The sequence below is a fragment of the Nipponia nippon genome, unplaced genomic scaffold (genome assembly GCF_047370975.1).
Source record: "Nipponia nippon isolate SJK-2023a ecotype South Korea unplaced genomic scaffold, ASM4737097v1 scaffold_9, whole genome shotgun sequence".
NCBI classification, from domain to species: domain Eukaryota; kingdom Metazoa; phylum Chordata; class Aves; order Pelecaniformes; family Threskiornithidae; genus Nipponia; species Nipponia nippon.
The window spans coordinates 21,649,003-21,665,469 of NW_028262413.1; the positions used below are offsets into that span (position 1 = coordinate 21,649,003).

The window sequence follows — 16,467 nt, forward strand, 5'->3', positions numbered from 1 at the left end:
TTGGTTTCACAATCAATGGATCCAGATTCCCCTCTCATTTTTACTTCCTGTAGCAGAAAAAAAAAGACTGAACTACAGATTCCACGCTTCTATTTAAGGGGAAAAAAAAAAAACAAACAGGTGTTGAAGGGTTAGTAGAATTCCTGCAAAGATAAAGGAAAAATGGAAATTAAAATTAGAGGATATATTTTTATTAGGACAGGAAACATTGCTAGGTCCCCAGGGAACCGAGTATTCCGTCTGTGACTGTCTTAACTGGGGAAGAAAATGATGGAGCTGTGGCTGTGTTATGTCAAAGGAATAGGTATCTCTCTCTAACTGGAGATTATGAAAATCCCCTTAGGTTCACTTTTGCCCATTTCCTTGGAGAAATGCATATCTACCCTCTAACTATTTTGTACCATGGCACTGTGGTTCATGAGTCTTCCCTGTGAGTGGAGAAATGTCTGTGCTCCTCTTGTTCTCTCACAGATAATCTAGTTATATAGGATTGTCCAGCTTAAACCACTTGGGCCTTGCCCTAGGACCTTCCTTCAAGAGGAAGCAGCAGAAACTGCCAGGGGCTCTGAAGGTGCACAGGGCGCAATGTGTCTCCACCTCAACCCTTTGTTGCATGGTTAGGAACCAGCAGCTCTCAAATCTCCTGTGCCACACCATTCACCAGAAAAAATATCCGGTTGTTCGGACTGCAGTTGAAGCCTGGGAATTATCTAAAATAAATCTTATCTGCAGAAAACAGGCTGTTCCAAATGGAGGCATCATATGGCTGGTGAGCAGCCAGATCCATCCCACTGAAGTAGTATCTCCTTTTTTTTTTTTCCCCAAAGGATTAAAAAATACATCTTTCTGACATCTCTTATCGACAGAGTTTCATCACACACAATTTTAATTTCTCAGCACTGAACTCACCGGTTTCTTGGGTGAGAATCTCTCCAGAGCTACTTCAGTGCTGAAATACACTGAGAAGAACAGTTAGGAAGATGATCTTTTTTCTTTGTCTTATTTCTCTGCAAAGAACAAAGAACTCTGTGCTCCTGGTTGCTTTCTTTTAGATTGCTGTTTTGCTTTAAAACATCCAAGTGTATAACTAGCCTGGCTGTGCATAACTACAGGAAGCAATTTCGTATGAAAAGTAAATAAATAACAGGATAGAATTCTGACCATTTTCAGAATTTTCAGAAAGTATTTTAAAGGACCTGTTTACCCCTGCTAAGGAACAAACAGTGTTAGAGAGAGTCCATGCATGAAAGAAGTGTGAACATCACTGGACTTCTCCATGTCTGAGTCTTGATCTATAAATGGGAGTATTCATTCTTTTTCATTTCTGGACAAATTTTGGCAATTTATAGATGATATGCCATATAGAAATTTTTTACTATGAAATGATTATGAAAAGATAAAAACATTCTCAAAATAATGGTTAAAATTAACTGTAGATAAGGTGATGAGAGAGAGCCAAAGCCTCCCATGGTCTAATGGCCATATTTCAGCTGATCACTCACTTTGCAGTATTGAAATATATGCCTGCTTCCTGCCATTTAGAATGTATGTGCCTGATGCTAAGCTGAGTCAAAGTCAGTAACAGAAAGAGGTGTGAACAGATGTAGGATGCTCATTAGTGAAGGAATAAGATGCTGGAATTGGTCACCTCACTTTAAACTTAATAAACTGATGAGATAAAGTTACAGGATAAAAACACCAAACAAAACAAGCAACAGGACAAAGAAGTTTTGCTGGAATACATGCCAGGACTTCAAAAATATGAATTGTCTCTGATTGTCAGAAAGTCACTACAAATCTGTGACAAAGATGGGAATCACTATTGAAGACAGGGATTCAGAACCTGGGGTCATTAGGGTCATTTCTTCTCATAGATAGCTTGCACAAAAATTTGCTTCAGAGCTGTAGTAGGATGGGAATAAACCACACCAAGGCATAGGCTTGACAGACCTACAGGCTTGCCTTGCATTTCAGTGTTTTAAAACCCTAATTTACTTTCAGGCATCTAGGTTAGATTATTACTTTCTCAAGTACACAGCTGTCTCTTGTAGCAAACAGTCTTAAAAGACTGACTGTCATGATAAATCATTCCTACCTTATCATCTGTCAAGCCTGAAGTGCTGTCTGAAAGCAGGATGAACAACGATATTTCACTGAACTCTGGGGAAAGATCACACCTTTCTGCAAGAGTATTTTCGCTTTTTTTAAAGTGATGTACTATTGTGCCATTTCCAGTCTGGAAAAAGAAATATTTCTTCACTTTGGCCTTGTCATTGTTTGATGTGTAAGACACATCGGTCTGACAGATCGGTGTCCCTGCACTGTCTTTGTTAGGCATTTTTTTAGGTATATACACACTTCTTAGATTATGTATGGTGCTTTTCATTACCACTGCTTCTTAAAAAAAAAAAATATAAACTCAACTGGAGCTGTATTTTGTACGGAAATACATTGCCAATATACTGTAACTGGAATAGAATCAGCTAAGATCTGACCATAGGATTTTTTTTCCAGGAAACAAATTACTACCATTTTTATATAGTTTATAAATGAGTTCATATCCTCTGGAATACATTGTTACAACTACTGTAGAAAAGTTGTTCTTAACACCATTCTTAAAGTATTTTTACATTTTTTTTTAAAGATCCTATCAAAAAACAGTGGGTAGCAACAGGTTTGCAGTTCAACCAGTTAAAACACAAGCAAGGGTAATATGATGGTATCTTCCTGCACATATTTATGCCTGACTGATTTCTCTCAGGCACAGTATCAGTTGGGAACTTACTCTTCATGAGCAACTTAACGTCCCTTCCTGCAGCTTCGGGTTCTATTAGTCCTATGGCTCAGTATATGAAAGAAACCCAGGCTCTGGAGATCAACTGCACTGTTTTTTATTTATATTTTCAGAGACTGCATCATGCTCTGCTGCTTGAACAGTGGCACAAGCTTTGTTGCTGGTTTTGCTATCTTTTCAGTTCTTGGATTTATGGCTTATGAACAAGGCGTGCCCATTGCAGAAGTTGCAGAATCAGGTAAGTTCCAAAAGCAGTTTTCTGAATTAACAAAAAATGCCCAGAGGCTGCTGACAGAATACTTATTCTGTGCCGTTATCTTATGTATAAATTGACTGTTTTGTAGGTAGTTTTACAACACTCCTCTTAAAAACCTGTTACCTGACTCATTAGAATAACTGTTATAAGAAGAGTTCTTAACTATTTTTATGGTCATACATTTAAGTGTGAAAAATATTAATGTTATTGTGCATAGCGCCAAAGTCATAAAGTCAAAGAGCTACTGTAACACAAACTTACTCCAGGTGAGCCTCCAGATGATTGTTTAGCAGAGATATATTGCTCAGTTATGCCCCTTGAGTGTTATATCCTCATGAAAGGAGCATTCTTTTTTCTTTAAATGAGACAGACTGAAATCCACATAAATATTTGTTCCTTCTGGAAAAAGAAAAGGAGAAGGAAAAGGAAAAGGAAAAGAAAAAGAAAAAGAAAAAGAAAAGAAAAAGAAAAAAGATATAGCTATTAAAGTAATGAGAAACCAGCTGTTTAGGAGAAATCTTTGGAAGTCCTCTGAAGTCTTGCTTAATGTATACTATCCAAATACAGATTTCTAACAGTCAGACGGCTAATGCCATCTCCTAATGTCAATAAGTTTTTCTCCCAGGGACACACCCTGAGACACTCCGGTGCATTAAGTATAAAAGTTCTTGTTTTGAGTCCAGAAAGGCACAAAGGCCCAGCTCTATGAGAAATTAACCATCTAACGTTCATTACCATCACCCGGAGTTAGGCATCTGTCCTGGTTTTGGCTGGGATAGAGTTAATTTTCTTCCTAGTAGCTGTGTTTTGGATTTAGGATGAGAATAATGTTGATAACACACTGATGTGTTAGTTGTTGCCCTACTTAGCAACAATTTGTTTACACTAATCAAGGACTTATCAGCTTCCCATGCTCTGCCAGTGAGAAGCTGGGAGGGGGCACAGCCAGGACAGCTGACCCAAACTGGCCAAAGGGCTATTCCATACCATATGACATCATGCTCAGTATATAAACCGGGGGGAGTTGGCCAGGGGGCAGTGATTGCTGCTCGGGAACTTGCTGGGCATCAGTTGGTGGGGGGTAAGCAATTGCATAGTGCATCACTTGTTTTGTACATTCTTTTATCATTATTATTATTTCCCTTCCTTTTCTGTCCTATTAAACTGTCTTTACCTCAACCCATGAATTTTACTTTTTTTTTTTCCTAATTCTCTGTCCCATCCCACTGAGGGGGGGAGTGAGTGAATGGCTATGTGGTGTTTAGCTGCCTTCCATTAAACCACAACAGCATCCAATGAAAGTTAATTGCTCTTTAACACCTTTGTGGATGTAACATCTTCAAGCATCTCTTAAAACTCAACAGAACAAAAAGAACAGGAGAGCTGCCCAGAAAGAAAAGCAGTATAATGCTGAACTGTTGAGAAAGACGAATGACTCTCATTAAGTTAGCCAAGGTTAGCAGGAAAACTGCAAAGCAAGGAGAGCTTCACTGATACTGTCATGGAAAATATTTCTCTTTTCCTAAAGCTCCCAAGACAACTGGCTTATACTATTATAGAAAATATATACAGCAACTCTGGAAACTATAGGAGCTTGCAAATACTGTGTTAAATGAAAAAGCAGTAGTGTGTTGACAGGTCTTCACTAAAGTTACTGCAGCAGGAGCACAATGGTATTCCTTTATCAGCCTTGTGATACTGCCTTTATATCCCTCCTTCAAAAGCTGGCTAACTTCAATAAAAGCTGTTATAGCATGAGAATTTGCAGCAGCTGAAACATGGGCACAGGTAAATAAGAACAGGAAAATACAAGCTAGGTGAGATGGTATTTTAGCAGATCTGAGAAGTTACCAATGCTGTTGCAAAAATGTTCTATTTTAAAGATTTCTGTAAATATGCAGCCAATGAATTAACGTTATGTACCAGCAGCAGCACTCAAAAATACAGAGCACATTTTGAACAAACCAGTAGACGTTTGGCTTGCACCATGTATGGCTTCCAAGATGCAGCTCTTACCATTGACTGCATTCTTGCACAAAATGTCAGATACAGTGCAGTCTTAGGAAAAAAAAAAATCCAGAATATGTTAATAAGTTATATAAGGCAATCACAGGACTACACGCTATTATTTATTCAGGTATGCGAGTCTTGCTGTACATCCACACAAAGAAGGAGAACATAAAGTACAGTGATGTTTTAACAGAAGTCTTGACCTTCAAACATTTGGACACGATGTAGGCAGAGTTGATGTGCCAAGCAAGTCTTCATTACTGATTAGCCTCATCACCAAATATTTAGACTATTAGAGATGTAGAGTTTGTCAAGGTTTTCAACCTTGTATTTAGCTCCTCTTATCTGCCATCAAAGAACAATCAAGTTGTGGTGGGTTGACCCTCACCAGCAGCTAAGCATCTACACCGCTGTTCAGTCACTTGCCCACCCCAGTGCGATGGGGAAGGGAATAGGACGAGAAAAAGTGAGAAAACATGTGGGTCCAGATAGAGACAGTTTAATAACTGATGCTGTGCAAGCACTGTTCAGCAATAGCCACAATGTTGGTGTTGTCAATGCTGTTCTATCCATAAATCCAAAACACAGCACTGTACAAGCTATTATAAAGAAAGTTAACTCCATCTCAGCTAGATCCAGTACACAAATATAAATATTTCCTTTCTTTTCTTCCGTTTCAGGACCAGGACTTGCATTCATTGCTTACCCTAAGGCTGTCACCATGATGCCTCTTTCTCCTCTGTGGGCAACTCTGTTCTTCATGATGCTCATATTCCTTGGATTAGATAGCCAGGTATGAAACAAATGCTATTTAAATATTTTTTCAGATTCCCTAGCATATGTGTAGCAGCATTCTTGATATGAACAGCATCTACCCTGATAAAAGAATGAACCCTAACTTAATTCCTTGCTTAAAACCATTGATTCAAGTTCCTTGAATCTTAGTTATGTGATGCTGGAGATTCCTTTATGATTTACTGTGAACACTGATTCAGCCTGACTATAGCTTTTGTTATTAACATGGAAATCAGTTTGAACTTAAATATGGTTGATTAAAATTCACAGTTCAGTAAAATACCATTGTGTCTTCTTTTCCTATTTTTAAAGCACTTTGGAATGAATTTTGAAACTGAATATCAGGTAGTGATAATGTAAGTTCCTGTGCTGTATTTATATTTCAAGATAACATAGCAAGAAATGGGTAGTCATATTCTGCAGCAAAGTGACAGCACAGAAGTTGTCCTTCCTATGTGACCATAAAAATTGTGAAAGCTGTTTGATGAAAAATGTAAAGTAGCTGCCATTTTTAGTATGCAGCTCTGCTCTCGGCATGATTTGGTTCAGAAAGTTTATGATTGTATACTGTAGAATAAAGCTCTTCAGTGCTTATTTTGCACCACGTTTCCAATCATTAAACTTAACATTTTAATTACTGATCTTTTTCCTGATCTAAGAATTTTTTAAAAGTCTTTTTTAAAATGAGCAATTCCTGAATTCTACTCTTGACTCTTCCAATGAAGCAGGCTTTATATTGTCTACTTTTGGGCATTAATTTTAGTGCCTATTTTAAAAACCTTGCTCTAGAGCCCCGAGTCAGAAATCCGTGCCTCTTGCTTTCTGCTGATTTTTAAAGTTAGCAAGAATGTTCCTTCCTTCCTTCATTAGATGTACTTGGCTTGGGCACTTAATAGCTTTGTGCAACTTCTCTCTTCTGTAAAATGGAGAGAACTTCTACAAAAAACCTGCCACAGTTCATTTAGCACTGCTTGAAGGTGCATAGCACTGCATACCATTCCTTTGGGTGACAAAAGTGCAGGATGCTTAGAGTTAAATTCTGCTGTAGTCCTATGAACAGTTTGTACATGATTTAAGTCCCGTTCAAGCCACATTTGAAAGATTTAACTTTTATGTAATACATCTGCTACAGGGCAAATACATTCTGAGATAATATAGGTGGATTCAACTATTTGAATTTCGTGGTGGACTGGAAATCCATAGCTTTGGACTTTTTAATTCTGAAATGATGTAGTTTGAGCTTCTGCTTATAGAGTGTCCTCAGTGACCATTCAGTCTCTATGATAACGTATAAGGATATTTAAGTGTTTGGTAGCAACAGCAGATGAGACACATATTTCATTTTTATTTTCCTATCATTTGTTCTAGTTTGTGTGTGTTGAAAGCCTTGTGACAGCTGTTGTAGATATGTACCCAAAGATTTTCCGAAGGGGCTACAGAAGAGAACTGTTGATTCTCAGCCTTTCCATTGTGTCATACTTCATTGGCCTAATAATGTTAACTGAGGTAAGATGTGCTTTGTTATACTTCTGCAGAAAAAAGGAAATGGGTTTCTGTTTATAATCATTAGAGATAAAATGCAAGAACATTTGCCATAGACAAATTTCACTGTGAGGAATATGACTACAAAATACTTGAGAGACTGTTCTCAACTACTGTGTAACATTTGAAATGTGAAATGTATCCTCCATTTTTCAGTTGAGTTTAGGAGATATTTTAATCAAAGTTACGTAGCCAAGGAAATTCCATCTGCTTTGCACCAGCCGACCAGATATACTGATCGCGGTTTCCGCTTACTTACTCTGGGCAGACCAGTCTGAAAACAACTACGTTTTGGATGAATAGATCAATAAAGAAGATGAAGTAAATGGAAATAGAAAACTAAAACGTCTTTGATTTTTATGTCACCAGTCCAGGTCAATCAGTACAGCCAATCTCTGAGCAGAAATTGCTTCGGTAAGAGTAAAAAAAGAAAAGCAAAATTTTTTTTCAAACAAACCAGGGTGTTTGCTTTGGGATGTTCTAAACCAAAAATTCTGAGGGTGTCAGTCCATCCTATCAGTCCATGATACAACATGTCTAGCACTACTTTGTTTGGTACCCAGGCTGGGGAGGGACTTTGGGATCCTTTGGTACTTGGTAGGAGGTTAGTCTTGCTGCTCAGTGCTTGCTTTACAGAGTGAGTTGTTTCAACAGTTTTCCTCTCTTTCACTTTACCCTCTCCAGACAGGAAGAAGAAGGGCAGAGTCCACACTCCCCTCTACCTATATTCTTCTGCTTGCTGGGCCATTAGAGCCTCCCTGTACCAGGGAGTGAGGCAAAGAAAAAAGTTTCATGTCTGAGGAGCTGTAGAATTAAACGTCTGAGGAATGTTTGTCTGAGGAAGCCTGCTGTATTAACCGTGAAGGGCCACAATGTGGCTCTGTTGTGCAGCAATCTCAGGCAGGGTTTCCCAGTGAAGCAGCCTCCCAGGGCTTCATGAACTCATCTGGGGTCACTTAAATTCCCTCTACAGAGATCCACAGTCCTTAGACTATGTGCTTTTCAAATTGCTTTGTAACTGAAAATGAGAAAATTTCACCCCAAAAAAGGCATTAGGCAATTGTAAGCATGTTCTCCTCAGTATGCAAGTTTTTACAACGAATAGAATAAATCAACAAATCAGAATACATTAGCTTTAGGTATGCTTTCAAGGAAAGAATAACTAAAGATGGGGAGGAAAGTGAGGACTAGGACAAAATTAAACTTTTATTTAGTGACAGTTTGTGCCAGACTAATCAGGCATCTTTCTCTGATAAGAGATACGACACTGTATGAAGCAAATGCAGTTGAGCAGAAGTTTAATATCCTTCAGTGAAGGAATTGAAAATTCACCACAACAAAAATTATTAGTTTTATTCAAAAGAAAAGGACTGGTACAAGTAACTGGACAAAGAGGAGATGATGACTCTTGGTGTTAAAAGAGACCGTGGCTGAAATGAGATTCTTAGTGAAGTTACACAGACAGCACTTGGTAGCAATTTTATCTAGTATCTGTGGTTGACTTGCTATGGAAACAAGTCACATATAGCATTGACTACATGTGACTAGCTCTCTGGCGATGTATTCCTTCTTCATTTTAAATTCTGAACCTATTGGCAGATTTCAGTCAATTTAACAGAAGTTTCAGAGATAAGTCCTTTTTCATGGAAGTTGGCAGCCAGATAGAGAAGACCTAGAAGTGTCCTTATTGTTCAAAAGAAAAAAACATGAGTTCAGTCTTTATTGAAAAACAGAGAATTCAGAAAAAAGCTGTAGCTTAATGAGTGCATGAAGTATAAGGGCTCACAGTCATCTATAAGATTTAAGTGCAAATCAGGCTCCATTAACTCTGATGTTCCTGGGTCACAGAAGAAGGCATAATGATAGGGAAGGACTGGATGACTGGAATATTAAAGATGGGGTAGACTACAGTAGCACAAGGTATAAGGTCTTCGATATAGTAGTAAACATTTCTACTAGGCATTGAAAACTGTTAGGAAAGAGAAATATCTGGATGTGAAACTAAGCACTACAAATATGCTGTAGACATAAAACTATGTCTTAGATGTTTCGGGAAGGTATTTCCAATTGAGAGATGGGAATAGTCCCATGACTGGACAAGGTAATAGTCCCACTTCAGTGGGATATTATGTATGACTCTGGATACTTGTATTCAGACTAGAACAACATGCAAAGCAAGAGAAGTGAGGATGATCCTAGGAGTACAGAGTCAATTTTACCAGAAACTATCAAAATGATGATAATATTAGCAAGGGTGTATGATTGCTTTCTGTACATACATCATAGATGTGAGTAAAAACATGAACTATCTCTGCAAAAAGAATGGCTCCCTTTCCCTCATCCCCAATCCCGGGTGTAAAAACTGGCCATGAATAATTAGGCTGAAAATTAATAAAGGATTTCTATCCATCAGAACAGTGATGTTCTAGAAGTTTTTCCAAGAAAATAGTTCTGGCTTGAAACTGGAATTCAGATTGTCAGTTAGTTTATGAAAGGTATTATGTGACATAGTTCCCTGTGAGAGCAGAGGAATTGACACTGGTTGATTAAGAATTCCTTCCAGATGTGTGTCCCTATCAGCTGAGCATTGGAGCAGAGCAACCTTATGGGGACCAATTTGCCTGTAGTCATTCTTACCCCCAGTAAGATAAATTGTCTTTGCTATGTAAAATGCAGAAATTTTGGAATAATTCCTCCCACAGTGCAAGTGTTAAGCAGAGCACTGAGTGGTACATTATCGAGATGTACAGGCTAAAAGAAATATGAGCATGAAGAGTGAAGAGGAAGCTAGTTTTCCCAAATGACAGGAATATTCTTGCAGGTGTTTTGCAGAATTGTGTTCCTTATATTTTATTGTCTTAGTTGGTTGATCTCTAAGTTTCCAATTTGCTTAGATATTTGCTGAACCTCACAGTGAGCTCTCTGCAGTAAAGATGTTCACTTGTGAGATTTTGGGAAGCAGTCAGTTGGCAGAGCTGACTAAAAGCAGTGTAGCTAATAAGCAAAAAAGCATCTGCATTAGGAGAAAAAAAAATCGCATTTAATTAAAAAAATTTTGCTTCAACCTTCGCATTCTGGTCTGGGAGGGCTGACATTCCACAGTGCTTTTACTATAACTTTTTGCTCAACAGAAACCTTAAAGGACAGAGAAACACTTTTTTCTCAGTATCACTAGAGAGGTATAAGTTATTACTGAGAGATGTGACTTATTTATGTAATCAACTAAACAATCTAAGTAGCTGTGATCCAATGCAGAAATGACACACTGGTAGAGAACGCTCCATTCCATGGTACTTCAGTAAGGCATCAAAGCATTATGCATGAGTGAGACTTCCAAGGATAAATATATCATAGAATCATAAAATGGTTTGGGTTGGAAGAGATCTTAAAGATCATCTCATTCCAAGCCCCCTGCCATGGGCAGGGACACCTTCCACTAGACTAGGTTCCTCAAAGCCCCATCCAACCTGGCCTTGAACACTTCCAGGGATGGGGCATCCACAGCTTCTCTGGGCAACCTGTTCCAGTGCCTCACCACCCTCATTGTGAAGAACTTTTTCCTTATATCTACTCTAAATCTACCCTCTTTCAGTTTAAAGCCATTACCCCTTGTCCTATCACTATACGCCCTTGTAAAAAGTCCCTCTCCAGCTTTCTTGTAGGCCCCCTTCAGGTACTGGAAGGCTGCTATAAGGTCTCCCCAAAGCCTTCTCTTCTCCAGGCTGAACAAGCCCAACTTTCTCAGCTTGTCCTTGTAGGAGAGGTGCTCCAGTCCTCTGACCATCTTCAGGGCCCTCCTCTGGACTCACTCCAACAGGTCCACGTCCTTCTCATGCTGGGGGCCCCAGAGCTGAACACAGTACTCCAGGTATATCCCAACTCTGTCCTTATCCTCTCTTGCTTTTCTAAATACACATTCCTGGATTTTATTCAGGCCTTGGATTATTCATAAAAGAAATTTTACCATATAGGAAAACTTTCTCATTCAGATATATGGTCATTTCCTAACTATACAGCACTAGTTTTGCCAAATGCCTGCTTGGACATCAATGCAGTTTTATATACAATAACTTCAGAACATTCTTATGTTCCATAAGATTTAGACAGGGTTTCAAGTTTACAGAGTCCATCTTAACTTACCTTCAGTCGCTTAATGCAGAGACAAAAAGGGGGAAATCCTAGGTATTGTTTTTGATTTAGTTTTTTTTATGTTTGTACGGTTCTCTTCCATTTGCAGAAAATTGTCTGAGATGTAATGGTCACATGTACTACCCAAAATAGCATTACGTTTCAACTGAAGAGATGATCTCAAGTCCCTGTTTCCTTCACATAGCTTTCTGCAAAGAAGGAAGTCTTAGGATTCCTTTCCATTGAAATGATCTCTTGTGAATCTCCTCCTCATTATTATTTCAATATTGAAGGCATATGTGATAGAAGATTAAATATCTTGCATAGAAAGTAGTGTAATATTTTTAATATAATTTTAATAGTCAGGTTATCCATAATGTTATTAATTGAACTTCATAGGTTTTCTTCTCATCTTGCCTTGAGGCAAAGGCTCTAGAAAGCCAGGCAGTTCTCTGAACAGTTCTGACTGTTGTAAGCAAGGGAAAAAATACAGGAAAAGAGTTATGGCTTTGATAGATGTGGCAATTGACATAGTTGAGTCATAGTCAAACAGTAAATATGTGAGGATGTCTTAGTTAAGCACATTTACCTTTTTCATACTGGTTGGTATTGTGGCACCACTGAATGCAGAAAATTACAGATCATTGACAGAACACTGTGCATTGTGTATGGATGTCATGCTAACTTAGGACACTGCTTGGTTTTGGTTGCTCTCCTTTCTGGAAGTGCAGAGCTTGCTATTTTAAAGCCATTTGGCGAACAATTTTTAACTTGTTAGGAAAACATTTTTAAAAAGCTTGCTTGGAGTCAGGGTGATTCTTATTTCACTTTTTTTTTTTTTTTGTCAAATAATGACTCATTTAAGCTTAAAGGTTGCGAGCTACATTCAAACTTTGTAGGTCAGTTCACTCATTTTACAGTTGCTATGCCATTGGAGATTGATTCTAGTAGCTACAGATTTTGCCTTCTTTCCTCACATTTTAACTAATTCTTCTACATATTAACAGCACAGACACAAAACCAAGACCCTGCGTCTTCATGTGCAGTGACCTGGAGATCAAAAGCACCTGTAGTTATCTACAGCTTGATGTGATAACAAATGAAGTTGAAAAAAATCATGGAGGTGTGAGAGTGTTTTGGAAAAAAGTGAAATGTAGTTCTCTCCACTCCAGGATTTACTACCTTGAAGCAAATGCACAGTATTCAACTGGCATAGGGAATAATCTTAAGTGCTATGGAAGAAAAAAAATGTTCAAAATAATAAATCACTGGGAAATGAATAGTCTTTGTTCAAGAAGGAACCAACTTTAGTAGGAAGACTGCCAGGGAACCAACAGATTGACTGTGTAATTAAAGCCATATTTGCTATGAGATATTCTTACTGGTGCCAACACAATATTTTTTTCCCTTTCCTGTTTTTGTCTTTCAGGGTGGGATGTACGTCTTTCAGTTATTTGACTCTTATGCAGCTAGTGGCATGTGCCTTCTTTTTGTTGCCATATTTGAATGTGTCTGTATAGGCTGGGTTTATGGTGAGTTGCTGAAAATTGCTGTGGTTTTGAGTTTTTATGGAAGTCTTCTGTTTGCATAAAAGCAATGTGAAAGCCTTGTACCTTTATGGAGTGGGGGCCTCCACATTCCCATGCCCTACCAAAAGTCAGGAATGCCTTTTTTCCCACTCTAAATAACAAAGATAGTGGAATAAATTTTTTTTCCCCTTAGCCCTTCTTAGGACTGACCTCCACCTTCCTTCACAAAGGAAAGACTTAGCTGCCTTAGAAAGTAGTAGTGGCAATAAGTTTTTCTTCTCTCACAAAGCGTCTATACAGGGCATGTTCCCTTCCACTTCTGACACTCACAGATAAATCCAGGGAAGTTGGAGTTCATGCCTCATTAAAAGAAAAGGGACATTGTAGTGTCCTTAGCTCTGCTGTTTCTGTCTGTCAGCAAAGTCAAGAGAAAACCACCACGGTGCTGGGTATGTTCATGGTCACACCCTCAAGCATTTTTTGCTCACAAAGGACTGACAATTTTACTTTGTAAAGCAACGTATGAACTTCAGATTGCACACGTCGCCAGCTATCTAAGGATTCACACATGAGCTTGTAGCATAGATATACTCTTTAACTGGGCTTGAACTCAGACTGTTACTGACCAGAAACCATTTCTGTTTGACAGCTCGCCCACTCTTACTCTCTGTTCATATTGGTCAGATACAGATGTAGGCAGCAATCTCTGCCACAAGTATGGAGCAGATGACCGAGAGGTGTATGTGTCAGGGAAAGAGGTAGCAGCTTCAGTCTTTGCAGCTCAGTCAGAAACTATTTTTTTCTCTTTACTGTTTCAAATACTGGCCTATACAACCTCTTACATGTACATTCTACATCTGCTTTTCATTTGTTTTTTTGAGGCAGGCAGCAATCGCTTTTATGATAACATTGAAGATATGATTGGGTACAAACCACTGTCATTGATTAAATGGTGCTGGATGGTCTTAACTCCAGGTATTTGCGCAGTAAGTACAGAATATCCAAATAACTTGTTTTAAACATAAAGAGGGTTTTCTGTGCATATTTGTAGAATTTTGCTGCTGCTAATAGTTCTCAATGGTTGAGAAAAATGCCTATTGATTTGTAGCATATGTTTTAATTGAAAAACACTCTGTAGGATCTGTAAAAACTGTTAAATATTCTGTAAATTGTGAGAAATCTTAGTATATACGATAATAGGAAAAAAATAAACTCAGGGCCCTAAATGAACATTTGCCAGTACAATGGAGGCTTTTTTTCACTGCATTGCTAGTATACCTTGTGTCTACCCAACATAACTCAAACTCCTCCAAACTTGTGGTGGTTTCCTTGCTACTCCAGCCTCCTGTTTCCTTCCCTCTCTTTGGGTGAGTAGACATTTTTCAAAGAAGATAGGATATTTTTTCATCTAGTAAAAGTAGTAGAAGAGGCCAAGAGTACATCTCATATGCATGAAGAATGGGAAGGAATTTGCCTTACCAGAAGCTAGCAGTACTGCTGCTAACTCTGGCAATCTGCTGTGGCTACATAACAGGGACAGAATTACAAAAGGAGCATGACCAGATTGCCCATAAATTTGATCCACAAGCGCTTAAGGATTAGATACTAAAATCTTCCAGTTCTCCAATATGTAAATGATAGCAACTGCAAAACCACAGATGCTGGGGCACCTGGAGATCCAGGTTCCCTTGAGCTCTGCCAGTTCATTTGCAAACTTGGGAGAATTTTTCACTCATTTTCACCAACTCTGAAATGAACTTAATATCGCTTGCTCTTGTACACTCTTTTCACCACTTTGGAGAAAAGTACACAGTAACTTTTCTGTATTTCATATATTTAAATGGTCCAAACTGCTTGATTAGACACCTGTTGAATTTAGACAGATATATTTGAGCTTTTGTGAGGATGAAAGAGTTGGCCTGCAGAACCGCAGATACAGACAGTGGATTAAGACAACTTTGAAAATTCTGGCTTTCCTTTTTCATCATGACAGGTTGGAGATAACGCAGTGTGTTACTTAATCACAGCTGGTTCACAGTAGCAAAACTTAATCTTTTCTGCCCAGGTACTGTTTGCCATCAAAGTGCAGGTTTTATTGTCATCGAGAGGTAAACAGGATTTAAACTTGAAAGGTTGTTCATTTCTGTGGAAGGTACTGAGACATGTTGTTTAAGCTGTACATAGATACTGCTGGTTTTTTTTTTTTTCTCTGACTGAAAAGCTTACCTCTGCTTTCCATCTTTAGGGAGGCTGGCCTGGCCTAAACAGTCTATCATTTTCTTGTTACATAAGGCAGTGTTTTTTCAAATACCACTAATATGTTTCTCTGCTTATTTCAGGGAATCTTCATCTTTTTCCTGGTGAAATACAAGCCTTTGAAATACAACAATGTATATATATACCCTGACTGGGGCTATGGCATCGGGTGGATGATGGCACTCTCTTCCATGATCTGTATCCCTTTGTGGATGTGCATTAAGCTGTGGAAGACAGAAGGCACTTTCATAGAGGTAAGATACATTTTCAGATTAATGATACTGAAAAAAGAAGTGGGAAGGGAGTGTAAATCCTTACCTGCATGAGACTAAGCACAATTTAATCAAAAAAGCAATGCCACGTACCTGTTCCAGTGGCAGATTGGGTTAGGCTTCTCAGTCACTGGTGGAAAGAGGCATCTGAGTTTTCTCTATTTTCTTAGAATCATAGAATTATTTAGGTTGGAAAAGATCCTTAAGATCATCAAGTCCAACCGTTAACCTAGCACTGCCAAGTCCACCACTAAACCATGTCCCTAAGCACCATATCTACACGTCTTCTAAATACCTCCAGGGATGGGGACTCATCTACTTCCCTGGGCAAAAAAACTTCTGAATTTCTTCTTTTTTTTTGCCTTCACTGACTTCAGCCTGTGGTAAACTAACCAATACTATAGCTTTAAGGTGCTCTGTTCCTGCTCAATTTGTAGCTTAAAAGGTCTGTAACATCAGCTAAATCCCTCAAGAAGGTTTGTACCAGCCATTCATTCAGGTCATCTGCCTTCTTTCCATGGTTTTGGTAACTAATGTTTGTGCTGCCAGGATTTTCTCCAGGAGCTGGGTAGCAAACACTCACATGTCTTCTGGACAGTTTTCCTGATTACAGTTCTCTAAGTAAGAAATAGAGGCAAAAAGAGATATTCAGTGCAATTTACTAACATTTGGTATCAGGTTATCTCAGGTCTAGAGTGAGGTTAAGATTATTAAATATGAGACTTTCTCCAAAGATAGACAGTGAAGATGGCTATAATAGAAGAAACAAGAATATAAATCTTGTTCAGCTGTTTGGGATTTCTCCTATTCCAGAAAAGCCTGGTTCTGTAATCTGGAGTTCCTTAGATACTAATCAGTAAAAGTAGATATCCCAGTATTGCCTCC

The 16,467-nt window shown here is 38.5% G+C and overlaps 1 protein-coding gene across 4 annotated transcripts in view; it reads left to right on the forward strand.

Moving 5' to 3' along the window:
• SLC6A11 (solute carrier family 6 member 11) overlaps window positions 1–16,467 on the forward strand; it is a 105,613-nt gene that overhangs the window by 84,366 nt on the left and 4,780 nt on the right. For all 4 annotated transcript variants that reach the window (XM_087743029.1, XM_087743028.1, XM_087743026.1 and 1 more), the window contains 6 exons: window positions 2,908–3,032; window positions 5,741–5,853; window positions 7,224–7,361; window positions 12,955–13,057; window positions 13,940–14,040; window positions 15,394–15,564. In XM_087743029.1, the coding sequence (XP_087599155.1) occupies window positions 2,908–3,032; window positions 5,741–5,853; window positions 7,224–7,361; window positions 12,955–13,057; window positions 13,940–14,040; window positions 15,394–15,564 (751 nt within the window). The remainder of the gene's footprint in view (window positions 1–2,907; window positions 3,033–5,740; window positions 5,854–7,223; window positions 7,362–12,954; window positions 13,058–13,939; window positions 14,041–15,393; window positions 15,565–16,467) is intronic.